This window comes from Lissotriton vulgaris, chromosome 9 (genome assembly GCF_964263255.1).
Source record: "Lissotriton vulgaris chromosome 9, aLisVul1.2, whole genome shotgun sequence".
Classification (NCBI taxonomy): domain Eukaryota; kingdom Metazoa; phylum Chordata; class Amphibia; order Caudata; family Salamandridae; genus Lissotriton; species Lissotriton vulgaris.
This window is the reverse complement of record NC_141697.1, coordinates 203,574,378-203,589,451: the sequence shown is the minus strand read 5'-3', so window position 1 is coordinate 203,589,451 and position 15,074 is coordinate 203,574,378. Positions and strand designations below refer to the sequence as shown.

Here is a 15,074-nt window from a genome sequence, read left to right as displayed (position 1 = left end):
TGCCGAAAAGGCGTTTGATAGGGTTGAATGGACTTATCTCTTCCACACTCTTCGTTGGTTTGGTTTTGGTCCTGTTTTCATTTCTTTAATTTCACTACTCTACTCTAACCCGCGTGCAGCGGTGTGTGCCAACGGTCACACATCCTCCTTTTTTGATTTAAAGAGAGGCGTTCGCCAAGGTTGTCCCCTATCTCCCTTTCTCTTCAATTTGGCTTTAGAACCCTTCCTTTCCAAACTCCGTCAAAATCCCTCTATTCATGGTTTCCAACTATCAGAATCCCACATCAAATTAGCCGCTTATGCGGATGACATTTTGCTATTTATCTCTAACCCCTCCATTTCCATTCCTGCCTTTCTTGCCGAAGTTCACACTTATTCCCAAATATCTGGCTATAAACTCAATAATGATAAATGTGAGATCCTCCCCCTGACTAAATTCACATTTAAACCCGATTTTGCAGCTTCTAATTTCACATGGAAACCTTCTAATATCAAGTATCTTGGAATGCATATTACCCCTACCATCCCGGATACTGTTTCCCTGTGCATGTCCAAATGCATTCAAAAATTAACGGATCTCACTTCCAGATGGCATCCCCTTTATCTATCCTGGTGGGGTCGCCTTGACACTATTAAAATGATGTTATCTCCCATTGTTCTCTATACCCTCTCTAATATTCCGGTCCCTGTCCCCTTTAAATTTTTTAAAAAGATCAACTCTATTCTAACGTCCTTTCTCTGGAATAAAAAGAAGTCGAGAATGTCCCTAGCATGTTTGATTCGTCCTAAATCAGAAGGTGGAGCTAACTTCCCTGACTTTCCAGCCTACCACAAGGCGTTCCAGTTGAGACAAGCCTCTTTTTGGCTACAGGACCCTGACACCCCTTGTCCTTTATGGTTCAAATTTGAACGCCTCCTTCTTTCCCCTTTCTCCACTGCTGAATATCTTTCCTTTTCTCGCAAACCCACCTCTATCTCCACTCCGATTCATAAGTTTACCACTAAATTACTCCTCTCTTCCACGCATGCACCTCCTGCTACCATTGCTGATTTCCTTTCTTCCCCCATATGGCATAACACATTTCTACTCATTCGTGGTAGACCCTTTTTTTGGAAAACTTGGCATACTCGAGGTTTGCAGTGGATTTCCCAGCTTTTTTCTCACTCCTCTTTCTTATCTTTCGACACCCTTCGCTCCCTCTATACCTTACCTACTTCCTTTGCGCGCAAATACCAACTGCTTAAAGATACAGTCCTAACGAAATACAATGACTTCTCTCAGTCCAGCCCTCCTCTTGCTCCATCCACCCCCACTACCGCACTTCATTCCTTCTTACGCACTACTCCAAAAGCCACTGCTATTTACAAATACCTTCACGACGGTAAGGCCCCGAGACCCAAATCTAAAGTAGAAGAATCTTGGGAACATGATTTGTCTGTCTCCTGGTCGGTTTCCCTCTGGGACAAAATTTGGATCAAACTCCGCAAATCTTCCAGAACAGCGACCCTTACTCAAACTCTGTTCTTTATTTACAATAGACTCCTCTTCACACCCTCTGACCTTCACAAACGTTATCCTGCTACTCCCCACATATGCTGGTTTTGCTCATCACCACAAGCCGATTTGCTTCATATGTTATTTTTATGTACTCATGTGCGTAATTTTTGGCTTCAGGTCTGGGCTCAAATTAATTCAATTTTTCACACCTCTATCCCTTTTTCTCAAACACATGTTTTTATGGGCAGTCTTTCCCCTTGTTGGAATAACATTGATCAAAAGCCTCAGATTGTTGACCTATTACTTGCCGCTGCCTTCCAACAAATAACAGTCAACTGGAAAGACTTCTCTAAAATTTCCTTCAAAGCGTGGTGGTTTAATGTTTGTCACAACCACAGATTGGATACTGCCCATGTCTTCCCGGCATGTCTAGCTACAAAACGCATGGACTTATGGACTCCCGTTACACTTTATCTAGACTCATGTAGTAAACGTATGTTTCACCCTCCGCCTTCACAGCAGGAAGTTTCTAAACCTCCTTAATTGCCCGATACGTTCCACTTATCCTTCACTGTATTAATTGCATTTATTACTTCCCAATGTTCTCATGCTTTTCATATTTTATGCTTACCGTATTTTTTCTTTGCCTTTTTTTCTTTTTCTCACCTTGTACCCAGATCTATTTTATTATACTGTTTGCACTTGTATAATCGTATTACTCTGCTTAGATTCTTACTTTGATATCACGTTGTACTTTGCTTTGACACCTGGTTTACTCTTTTATTACTATTAATAAAATTTTCTTGAACTTAAATAAATTAATCCTTATTGATAAACATTGTCTGTGCCATCTTGCCTTTTTTGCAATGCCACACTTTTGTTGAGCACGGCAGCCATTTTAGATGCCTTGACCAGACCCACTCTCTGCACGCCGCCAATCCTCAGCATGGCTCCCCACCCTCGCAAGCATCTCCCCCAAGCACTGGTCACCCCCGCTCTCTCTCTCATGCATGGGCCAGAAACCTCCTCCCATCTGCGCTGTTCTTCTCTGAGAATAGTCAAGTCAAGTCAGAGAATTTATATAGCGCACTACATACCCAGAGGGTCTCAAGGCGCTTAGAAAAGGGGGGAGGATTACTTGTCAAATATCCACGTTTTAAGTTGCTTTCTGAATGCCAGGTGGTTCTGGGTAAGGCGAAGGTAGGCGGGGAGTGAGTTCCATGTTTTAGCAGCCAGGTATGAGAAGGATCTGCCTCCCATGGTGGTCTTGTTGATGCGAGGTACAGTGGCGAGGGCTTGGCTGGAAGAACGTAGTTGGCGGGAGGGGGTGTAGAAGGACAGTCGTGAGTTGAGGCATTCTGGTCCGATGTCGTAGAGTGATTTGTGTGCGTGGGTTAGCAGTCGGAAAGTGATCCTCTTATTGACGGGTAGCCAGTGGAGGTCTTTAAGGTGACCAGAGATGTGTTCGTTGCGTGGGATGTCTAATATGATCCTGGCTGAGGCGTTTTGGATTCGTTGGAGTTTCTTCTGGAGTTTAGCGGTAGTGCCTGCGTAGAGGGTGTTTCCGTAGTCCAGTCGGCTCGTGACCAGAGCATGGGTGACTGTTTTCCTTGTTTCGGTGGGGATCCAGCGAAATGTTTTTCTGAGCATGCGAAGAATGTTGAAGCAGGAAGAGGATACGGCGCTGACTTGTCTGTTCATTGAGAGTGAAGAATCCAGGATGACGCCAAGGTTCCGTGCGTGGTCTGTCGGGATGGGTGCTTTTCCGAGGGCTTCCGGCCACCAGGAGTCGTCCCATGCAGAGGGGGATGTACCTAAGATGAGGACTTCAGTTTTGTCCGAGTTCAGTTTCAGACGGCTTTGTTTCATCCATTCGGCAACTTCTTTCATTCCTTCGTGTAGGTTAGTTTTGGCGGGGCTGGGGTCATTGGTGAGAGAAAGGATTAGTTGAGTGTCATCCGCGTAAGAGATGATGTTGAGGTTGTGTTGGCGGGCGATGGCCGCGAGGGGGCTCATGTATACGTTGAAGAGGGTGGGGCTGAGTGAGGATCCTTGTGGTACTCCAAAGATGACTTCAGTGGCCTCGGACTTGAATGGTGGGAGGCGGACTCTCTGGGTTCTTCCGGTGAGGAACGAGGTGATCCATTCAAGTGCTTTTCCTTGGATTCCGATGTTATTGAGGCGTTGTAAAAGAGTGCTGTGGCAGACTGTGTCGAATGCTGCAGAGAGGTCGAGGAGGATGAGGGCGACTGTGTCTCCATTGTCCAGTAGAGTTCGAATGTCATCTGTTGCTGCGATGAGGGCGGTCTCAGTGCTGTGTTTTGCTCGGAAGCCAGATTGTGAGGAGTCGAGGGATTTGTTGGCTTCGAGGAAGGCGGCGAGCTGGTTGTTGACAGCTTTCTCGATGACTTTGGCCGGGAATGGAAGGAGCGAGATGGGGCGGTAATTTTTGAGTTCGGTGGGGTCCGCTGTGGGTTTTTTCAGAAGGGCGGTGAGTTCAGCGTGTTTCCAGTCTTCCGGGAAGGTGGCGGAGTTGAAGGAGCAGTTGATGACGTCTCGGAGGTGCGGTGCTATGACGGAGTCTGCTTTGTTGAAGATGTGGTGAGGACATGGGTCTGTGGGGGATCCTGAGTGGATGGAATTCATCAGGCGGATTGTGTCCTCAGTGGAGATTGGGTTCCAGTCGTTAAGGGTGTTCACGGGGGGAGAATGTTCAGCAAATGGTAGGGTGGGTTAGTTTCTGGGTTGGTTGTCAAAGCTGTTGTGGATGTCTGCAATCTTGTTGTGGAAGAATGAGGCTAGGGAGTCGCAGAGGGCTTGAGAGGGGGTGATGTCGTTGGAGTTGGCCGAGGGATTGGAAAATTCCTTGACGATGTTGAAAAGTTCCTTGCTGTTGTGGGCCCTGTGCCCGCCCGACACCTCCCTTTCATTCTATTCACTACCGCACCCTCTGACACTCCTCTTCCTCTGTGTCCAATTGTCCAGGCCGGTCCCAGGCTATCACCTAGCCCTGCAGATGTAGTTTATGGCCCCAGCTGTAAAGAATCACCCCTCTTCAAAGGAGTTACAGTAGATCAAGGCCCCCACCCGATGAGATCCGTCACACCACACGCGTTCCTACTATCTGATAACCATCCTGTATTGTGCTTGGGGAGGGGATTCTCACTGTGAGGGTGTGTGGGTCCGAGTCTGAAGCGGAAGATTCCAGGGATGCCTCTTTGTACATCAAAGTTTTTACAATTATGTGTCACATTAAAAATATATAGCACTCCAACAAAGTAGTAGGATTATAAAACTTTAATAACTTATAACTATATACAACGCAACAAAAACAGTAAATACATTTAAACATTTTTTTGAAAAAAGAAGCAACAATGGTCAGTAGCTGTGTTTTGTGCGAATAGTCCCAAGGCAGCACAATGTGCTGAGTTCTGGACGGCACCCAGGTGATGTTACCTGGGTGCCGCACTGGTTTTTGGTATCCTACAATGCAGCTCTGAAAAACGGTGTGGGGCGTCCCGGGGGGTGCGGGGGGAGGCCTCGTCAGTAGCGGTCTGTTGTGCGAATAATCCCAAGGCAGCAGAACGCGCTGAGATGTGGATGGCACCCAGGTGATGTCCAGTAAGTTGCCGCACTGGTTTTGGTATCCTACAATGCTTCTCCGAAAAACGGCGTGGGGGGCCCCGGGGGGGGGGGGGGGAGGGAGGCGGCGTGAACGGGCCTCTTCATGTGGAGGCTCGTCTGCTGTAGTGGGGCGCCGCTTTACCGTTTCAGTTGCCATTCCGCCCGCTTTTGGTATACTGTGCCAAAGTCCGCCATTCAGCTGAGTTGCGCCCACTCTTGCGGTTCAGCGATAGGCGGCTGCTACAGGACTTTCAAAATGGCGGCAGGCTCTTTCCTTTTTGGGCCTGGTCCACTAAAATGGCCCTGGGACACCTTGGAACTCGGACGCTTGTCTGCTAGGTTTTGGACCCCATTCTCGAAAGCGTCCCCTGAGCCTTGAAGATTCTTCAAAAGTCTTGGGGGTCCCCGACTCCTGCAGGCTTCCGGTGGGGAGCGGCTGCCATGATTGCTCGCGGAATGACCACGACGGAGCCACGAGATGGTGGTGCTTTCATGCTGACGCCAGCTTCAGTCTGAAACATTCAGAAACAAGGTGGGGCTTTCATCGTTTGGGAAAAAAAAATGTTTTAATCCAATGAAAAGTGTTATTTTTAGGTCATATGATCAAGCCTTCCATCATTAGGAAACCAAAAGTAAAATGAACCAATGAAAAGTTTTATAAACAAGTCACATGACCTGTTATGCGGCATAGGGCTATAAAAAGCATAGAAAATCCATTGGCACGTGAGGCGGCGTCAGTAGCGGACCGATGTGCGAATAGGCCGAAGGCAGCACAACGCGCCAAGATCCGGATGGCACCGAGGTGGTGTCCAGCAAGTTGCCGCACTGGTTTGGCCATCCTACAATGCTGCGCCGAAAGTCGGCCTGGGGCGCCCTGTTGGCCTGTGAGGTCGCGTCAGTCAGTGGGGGCTGTTTGAGGATCTGACTGCATTGGAAAGCAATGTGATGCTGTGCGTCGCCCCCAAGATGGCGGCTCCTCGGCTGCAGTGGGGCGCCCCTTGGTGTTTCACTCGCTATCCAGCTGAGTTGCGTCCGCACTTGCGGCTACAGTAGGCCGAAGGCAGCACAACGCGCCGAGATCTGGATGGCACCGAGGTGGTGTCCAGCAAGTTGCCGCACTGGTGTGGCCATCCTACAATGCTGCACCGAAAGTCGGCGTGGGGTGCCCCGTTGTCCTGTGAGGTGGTGTCAGTAGCGGACCGATGTGTGAATAGGCTGGAACCAGCAAAAGGCGCCAAGATCCGGATGGCACCGAGGTGGTGTCATAGTTGAGAGTTCTGAGCAGCGCTTGTAACACTGTCTGAAGCTTTTTTGCACCTGCTGCAGCTTCACTATTGCCCTGGTGTGGCCAAAGACCGCCCATGACATAGGCGGCCGGCTCCCGGGGTCTGGCGGAACTTTTTTCCTTTTCCTTTCTGCATCTTGTCCCACAATCTGTTTGACCTGAAGACACGACCAGGTCCCTGAATGTGTGCAGGGGGACGCTATTGATTGAATCAAAATGGCGGCTTCACACAAAGCTGACTCAAGCGTTGCTGCTGATGCTATACAGACAAAAACTGGTTTTCAGTTTGTACATTCTTCAGGATTTTTCCATCCAAGGCTGGTTGAGAGTTTGTAGAACAATGGCTTCAGATTTTCAACATACTACTCTTCAACATTCTTCCTAAATGTAACAATGTGAGACTCACTAGGAGAACGGCTGTTTATCTTTCCTTTCAAAATGCTGCCAACAATATTTTCTGAATGGAAGACACCACAAGGCGCTGAGATCCGGTTGGCACCGAGGTGGTGTCCAGCAAGTTGCCGCACTGGTGTGGCCATCCTACAATGCTGTGCCGAAAGTCGGCGTGGGGTGCCCGAAGGGGGGGGGGGGAGGTGGCGCAAACGAGCCGAAATATAGTTATGGTAACTAAACCATGCATCGTCATATGGAGAGGTGGCACCGATTAATTATAGTGCTGCACAAATGAGAGGTTTGGTGGACAACCCCCGACCTGCCAGTACATCCACCAATGAAGTGGCACTGACAGCATCAGAGGCAAGGGAAACGGTCCCAAATATTCAGAAGAACTTTGGAAAGATTAAAATGACATGTTTAGATTGTGGCAAAATAATTTCATGTGGACAGATGAGTGTTACTCTAAGAAATAGAGCTTATGAACATCATCATAGTCGATGGTTGGTGGAGACATTTTGACTATATCCTGGACCTGACCGGCCTCGCCCAAAATGGTGCCGGTATAAATGGGACTCGTAACTCCTTGTTGTGTACTGGTTGCACAACCTTGATATCACGAGATACGTATGCAGTTTTGAAGCACATGGCGGGCGGGGACGAGAATTGATTGAATATTTCGACATCCCTATTGATATTAAGTTCTGATGTGTTATTGATTACTGTACTATTGAAAGTTTGAATTAACGTCACCCATGCTTGCCCGCAAATGTATATCTAGATAATTTTATTGTAAGTCGCCCTGTCGTATTTTAATTACAAAATGTACGTCCACCGATTCCGCAACTGTTAGACACCTTAGTTCTTGCAGCCTAATGGCCCGCTCGTTACGTTCCTCTACAGTGTAAATGTCTCCTCATCATATACGATTCCAGTTTGCTCCGTGGCAGGCCCACATGGTTATAGGCCCGTATTTGTATACTGACATTTTCACAATAAAGGTTTTTAAAACAAAACATGGTAGTAGTATTTACATTGGTAAAGTTTTTAATTTTAGTCACTGTTTTCGAATCAGTAAAGGGCAAGTGAAATAAAGCAGTCCAATTACAAGACGGATAAAAGGTATAATACGCAGGAACGCAGTAAAGATAAATGGTCAAGGGCTGTTGTGTTTTCTACTCCTGCAACATAAAGTGATCGATAAGAATCTGATATTCAGGCGTATCGGCGACTAAGACAGCAGGCCGAGCCTCTTTTGCTCAACGGCTCCGTCATGGGACAAAGAAACGCCCTTTTTCTCGAAAAAGGAATATATTATACTTGCAGGACAGTTGTAAATTTTCCGGGAAAGTACATTAGCCTGGAACATTATAACATATATGTTTATGAAAAAATAATGTTCGAAAGCAATAAAAAGCGTAATTTTTATTGACCAAGCCTTTCATCATTAGAATAACAAAAGTAAAATGAACCAATGAAAAGTTTTATTAACAAGTCACATGACCTGTTATGCTTACGTTACGCGCTGCGCGCCGCGCCCCGGATCGCTTCCGGGAAGCTGCGCTTCGCGCACCGGAGCACTTCCGGGTGCACTAACGCGGCGTGTCATATAACGCATTACGCGACAACGTAGGTCCAGAATATAGTCAAAATGTCTCCTCCAACCAGCGGTCGGAACACAACCCCTTTCAGCAATCTAAAAAGTTCTGTTAAATGACAACAGAAGGGACAGGCAACAAGAACCATCAGTCAAAGAGGGGAGGGCAAGTTCTTCTGTACCGGGTCACGTTGGGGCGCTACCGGAACTGATCGAATTGGTAGTCTACAGTGTTTGTGGATGTTTCAGACTGAAGCTGGTTTCAGCATGAGAGCACCACCATCTCGTAGCTCCGTCGTGGCCATTCCACGAGCAATCATGGCAGCCGCTCCCCACCAGAAGCTTGCGGGAGTCGGGGGCCCCCAAGACTTTTGTAGAATCTTCAAGGCTGAGGGGACGCTTTCGAGAATGGGGCCCAAGCCCTAGCAGACAAGCGTACGAGTTCCAAGGTGTCCCAGGGCCATTTTAGTGGACCACGTCCAAATCTGAAGAGCCGGCCGCCATTTTGAGAGTCCTGTGGCAGCCGCCTATCGCTGCATCGCAAGAGCGGGAGCAACTCAACTACATGGTGAGCGAGACGCTGTAGTCGCAAGAGCGGGCCGTAAACAGCTGAATGGCGGAAGAGGCACAGTGTAGCAAAAGCGGGCGGAATGGCAACTGAAACGGTAAAGGGGCGCCCCACTACAGCGTGTCTTCAGGTCAAACGGATTGTGGGACAAGGTCCAGAATGGAAGAGTCAACAAGAGACAAAAAGTTCCGCCGGACCCCGGGAGCCGGCCGCCTATGTCGGGGGCGATCTTAGGCCACACCAGGGCAACACGACTTGGGGAGGGGGCAGGAGCCAAGCGCCCCCTCCCAGTCCGCGCCACCACACCGTATGTTGAAAATCTGAAGCCATCGTTCTACAAACTCTCAACCAGCCTTGGATGGAAAAATCTTGAAGAATGTGCAAACTGAAAACCAGTTTTTGTCTGCATAGCATCAGCAGCAACGCTTGCTATCAGAGTGCATGAGTTTCATGCTCGATCGATTGAGCTAGCCGGATCAGGCAACAAAAAGTATAAAATAGTTATGTAAATAGTTATTTAATAAAATGTTTTACCCTGTTACTTTGCTGGTGTGTTGTATATATTTATAATATTTGCATAGAGTTTATTGTTATTTTGGGCGGGGTCGGTGGCGGAGCCGAGCTGTCTTGCAGCCATCATGGTGTGGAGCTCAGTTCATCTCACTAGTTTCGTATTTCTCATGAAGGGTTGTTCCTAATGTTTCTATTTTAGCGAGGTCAAAAAGAGATCCCATTAGTGGCCTACTGATTTTGCTCGATTACTTTTGTTTTTTACACGATTTTTCACTATCTGCAAAGACTAAACAGAGTATTGCGACTCTGTGCTTGTTTGTAAATAGAGAATGAACCAAAGAGAATCAATTCTAAAACAGTAAATGCTTGGATAACAATCAATCAAATGGAGAGACAAGCAGGCACGACGGATTACAACGGGGGCAAAGGCCTGCGTTAACTACCCTTCACTATCTGCAAAGAGAGAGTACTACTAAGAGAAAAGAGGGGGGGGAGGAGGGGCAGCGTTCAAAGCACATCAGCGTGCATAAACACGAAAATGTTTTTACCTATCACGTACTTGACATTTGACAGCTTTTGATATTTGTTATTAAAAAACCATTGAAATTCACTGAAAAAACCATAGGTTATAGACCATATATAGTTAGGAATTAGCATTTACAAAACCTTGAAAATTCAATGAAAAAACCATAGGTTATAGACCATATATAGTTAGGAATTAGCATTTACAAAACCTTATTTTACTCGCACAAAACCATAGAAATTCGCATATATAGTTAGTTGCAATAACTATATATCGCGCACCCGCAATCCACTGCTGATGATGTCACATATTACATCATTCATTACATGGTCAGTGACATCACTGATGACATCACTGATGACATCTCAAATGACATCACTGATGACATCACTGATGACATCTCAAATGACATCACTGATGACATCACTGATGATATCTCAAATGACATTACTGATGACATCACTGATGACATATCAATTGACATCACTGATCACATCACTGATGACATCTCATTTGACATCAATAATCACGTCACTGATGATATAATTGATGTGATAATACAAGGCACCTCCTCACACTCTAAAATAACCTCTGTTACACCCAGTGTTAAATACAGAGTTTCATTTTAAGAACCATTGACACACCAATACCAGTTACTACATACGCACTCACTGATTCCTACGTCTACACACACATTCACTCATTCACCCATACAATCACGCATACATACAGTCACTCATTATTACAACACTATCATATGCACTCATACACCTATGCAGACACTCAAACACTGCCACTCATCCATAGAGTTACTCACACACCTAGTGAGTCCTGTAAATAATCAATCACACTTCGATTTCCTCATCTATACAGTTAAACACAGAACACCTTATTTATTCAAACATATACTAACACATACTTACTCTCTTATACAATTACTGATACAAGTACACATTGATGTGCACAGAGTCACACACCTCCCAGCCAGCCACACACACACTCAGTCTTCCATACAAATACTTGGGCAACCAATCAATAACCCATATAGCCACTCATATAGCTACTGATCAAACCATGCAGCAGTTTTGCACAACAACAGACATATTGATGCACACATTCAGACAGTCTAGTCACTAATCCATGCATTCAGTAAGACACATTTATTCACTCACTCAGTCAGTCACGCACCTACTAAATCCTTCATCCAGACACTTATACATCCACTCATTCTTCAATATGTAAGACATATTTTAATTTTACAGAAACATACAGTCACTGGATGTTGTCATCAGTGATGTCATCAGTGATGACATTTGAGATGTCATCAGTGATGTCATCAGTGATGTCACTGGCCATGTCATGAATGATGTAATATGTGACATCATCAGCAGTGGATTGCGGGTGCGCGATATATAGTTATTGCAACTAACTATATATGCGAATTTCTATGGTTTTGTGCGAGTAAAATAAGGTTTTGTAAATGCTAATTCCTAACTATATATGGTCTATAACCTATGTTTTTTTCAGTGAATATATATATATACATATATATATATATATATATATATATATATATATATATATATATATATATATATATATATATATATATATATATATATTTTTTTTTTTTTTTTTGGGGCCCCGCGTGGCTCTATAATATCCCCCTCATCAATCCTAGGGGGTCAGAAGGGGTCTACCTTGCCCCCTTTCCTTCATTTCCCCCTTTGTTTTGGCCTCCTCTTGTCTCTCGATCCTACCGAGAGACAAGATGGCGGCCGCTCCGGACTGTTTAGAATGTTGACAGACACCGGAGGGCCAATCAGCTTGGCATCGCAAAGTTCCGATACGCGAAAAGTTCGCTAACCGGATCGCTGCCCGGAGCGCTGTTACAGATATATATCTTGATTTAAACGTTAATTTCTCAAAATCCACTGAAGCACATATATTGAGACCTAGCAAAGGCACATCGGGCTAACAGTCCCTACAATTTTGCCAAGTTTTGTGGAAATCCATTCAGCCGTTCGGGCTAAAAGTGAGTCGAACCGCCCTATGGAAATTAACATGGGAAAAACGCGTTTTGGGACCCCCCTTTTTTCTCGGCCCCCCCTTGACGAACCCCCCCCCAAATTTCCAGGAGCTGCTCAGAAACAAAATGTGCAATTTTCCTGAAAATTTCAGCCGATTCCGTCCACAAACGCCAAAGTTATTAGACATAGAATTTTCAGAAATGCCATAGGGAAAAAATCCTAACTATATATACCTACTGGCGACCGCCAGTAGGTAATATTCCCTACTGGTGGTCGCCAGTAGGTATATATAGTTAGGATTTTTTTGAATAGGGATTTCTGAAATTTCTATGTTGAATAACTTTGGCGTTGATGGACGGAATTGGCTGAAATTTTCAGGAAAATGGCACATTTTGTCTCTGAGCGTCCCCTGAAAGTTTGGGGGGGTTTCGTCAAGCGGGGGCCGAGAAAAAAGGGGGGTCCCAAAACGTGTTTTTAATTTCAAATTTGTTTTATTAAGTTCAAGAGCAAGAATAACAGGCACAGTAAGGCGGTAAGCATGCAGTAGGGTTATGTAGCGAGCGAGACAGACAGGCACGTCTTCTCTGAGAGGCCATGCAGAAGCATATAAATCACACCTACACAGTATGGCGATGCCGGCATATAGTTGAAGGTGCCATGTAAGAATTACAATCAAACAAAACCAAAGGAAGAACTCAACCCCCCACCCTCCACCCAACAGCCCCTCCATCCTCCCCCCTCCCCGACCAGTATGCCAGTAGTTCGGAGTCTCCCTGAGTGCACTCTCGGGCTGACAAGTAGCAAGGGGTTTAAGGTTGTGGCGGAGCCTGTGGTGGGTCTGTGAGCCGCAGAATGCGAAGGTATTTGGGGCAAGTGATTTCGTGAAATTCCCTGGATAAGAGGGACAGGAGCGGGCGCCAGGTCTTCTGGAAGGAGTCAGTCGATTGTGTGAGTGTGGCCTGGATGCGTTCCATGCCCAGTGTGAACCACAGTTTGTGTAACCAGCCAGTGTGGGTGGGTAATGTGGTGGAACCCCAGAGTGACAGAACGTGTTGTGACGCTGCTTGCATGGCGATTCCCATCTGTTTGCCTCGCAGTGACCTTAAGGGAAATGTGAGCGCATTGGGTAGCCCTAGGATAGTGTATGCAGGAAAGCGCGGGACTTCAGTTTCAAAGGTGGAATCAATATCATCCAGTACCGCTTTCCAGTACCCCTGCAGAGCGTCGCAGTCCCACAGGAGGTGGGTCAGAGTGCCCCTTGCGCCGCAGCCTCTCCAACATAGAGCGCTTCGGAGAGGATTGCCCTGATTGAGTCTTGCCGGAGTAAGGTGCCAGTAGATGGCCAATTTTATCGCCGACTCCCTGGCGGCAGTGTTACGGGTGGTGTGTGCCGCTCTATAGAATACAAACCCCCATTCCATGGGCGAAAGTGTTCTTCCGAGCTCCGATTCCCAGCGCCTTTGCCCCGCCGTTTTAACTGGGCCGGCCACAGGTGATAACATTTTGTAAAGGTCCGATATCAGGTGCCTATCCGAGTCGTTCGTGATCAGCCATTTCTCAAACGGCATCATTGGTCGAGCAACTAGGGGAGCGTGGTCCGGGTGCGTGAGCCAGTGGCGCAGCTGGAAGTATTGGAACATGTGAGGTTTAGTCACTCCGTAGCCTTGTGTGATGTCGGCAAGGGGGAGGAAGCCCTCTAGGTCAAAGAGATGACCGGCTGAGCGGCAATCTGTGCTCCGCCACTGCAGGAAGGCACGGGGATCGGTGCCCGGCGGAAAGTCCGGGTTATCAAAGAGCGGAGTGAGCGGGGAGGGGAAGGTCGTCAGGCCCCGCCTGACCGCCACCGTGTCCCACGTCCTCATGACGGTGCGAGTAACCGGGGAGCGGAGAAGGTATCGCGGTCTATGCTGGCGGGCAAGAAACGGTACCTTCCACAGCGACATCTGAGCCATCGCTCTGTCTTGAAAGAGCCATCTCTTTTCCGACTCTGGCCTGTACCATTCCACTAAATAGCGGAGCTGTGAGGCCTGAAAATATTGCTTGAGGTTAGGGATCCCGAGTCCCCCCTCGTCAATGCGTCTGTGCGCCACCTGTTTGTGCAGTCGTGCGCGTTTCTTTTCCCAGATGAACTGGTGGAAGGCATTTTGCAAGTCAGCAATCGTACCTGGCGGCGGCGTGACCGGAAGGGTCTGGAAGATGTATAAGATCTTGGGCAAGGCTGACATTTTTACAGCCGCTATGCGGCCCAACAAGGAGAGGGGTTGCTTTGACCAGCGCGCGAGGTCGGCTCGAATTTGAGAGGTAAGTGTTTTATAGTTAAGGGTCACCGTTGAGTCCGTGGAAGCAGTGAGGGTAATCCCCAGGTATGGAAGCTGCGCGGAGGATTGCAAGTCGCAGCCAAAATCAGGTGGTGGGGTAATAGGGAGGGCGTTCTTGCCCAGGGGTAAGATCAAGGATTTTCCCCGGTTGATTTTGAAGCCCGATACCGCTCCGAAGCTCTCCACTTCCTCCAGGAAAGCAGGTATAGAGCTGGACGGTCGGTCCAAAGCAGCGATGATGTCATCGGCGTACAGTCCCACCACGTGGGGTTCATGGCCAAAGGAGATACCGCTAATGCGAGGGTTGTCTCGGATTTTCTGCGCCAGGGGCTCCACGTACAGGGCGAACAGAAGGGGCGAGAGGGGGCACCCCTGACGTGTGCCTCGTTGAATTTCGAAGGGGTCCGATTTGAGGCCGCCCAGCCGGACCCGGGCCATAGGATGGTGATAGCAGCTCGCGATCCATGCTTGGAACCGGCCGCCCAGTTGGTATCACTGCAGGACTTTTTGTAGGTAGGTCCAGTCGACACGATCGAACGCTTTTTCCGCGTCGATGGCCAGAAGCACCGAGTCCGAGACCTGAAAGTGAGATTTATCCACGAGGTGCAGTAATCATTTAGTGTTATCACTGCATTGTCGGTTCGGGACAAAGCCCGATTGATCCGGCTCGAGGATACCCGGAAGGCAGGGGCCCAAGCGGGCCGCCAGCACCCCAGTGAATAGCT

At 47.5% G+C, this 15,074-nt stretch overlaps 1 protein-coding gene across 1 annotated transcript in view; it reads right to left on the bottom strand.

Moving 5' to 3' along the window:
• Positions 1–14,787, bottom strand: part of LOC147689844 (uncharacterized) — a 31,149-nt gene extending 16,362 nt beyond the window's left edge. Inside the window, 1 exon segment of the mRNA XM_086939442.1 lies at positions 13,442–14,787. Coding sequence (XP_086795568.1) covers positions 13,442–14,787 — 1,346 coding nt within the window.
• Positions 14,788–15,074: the final 287 nt, after the last annotated feature.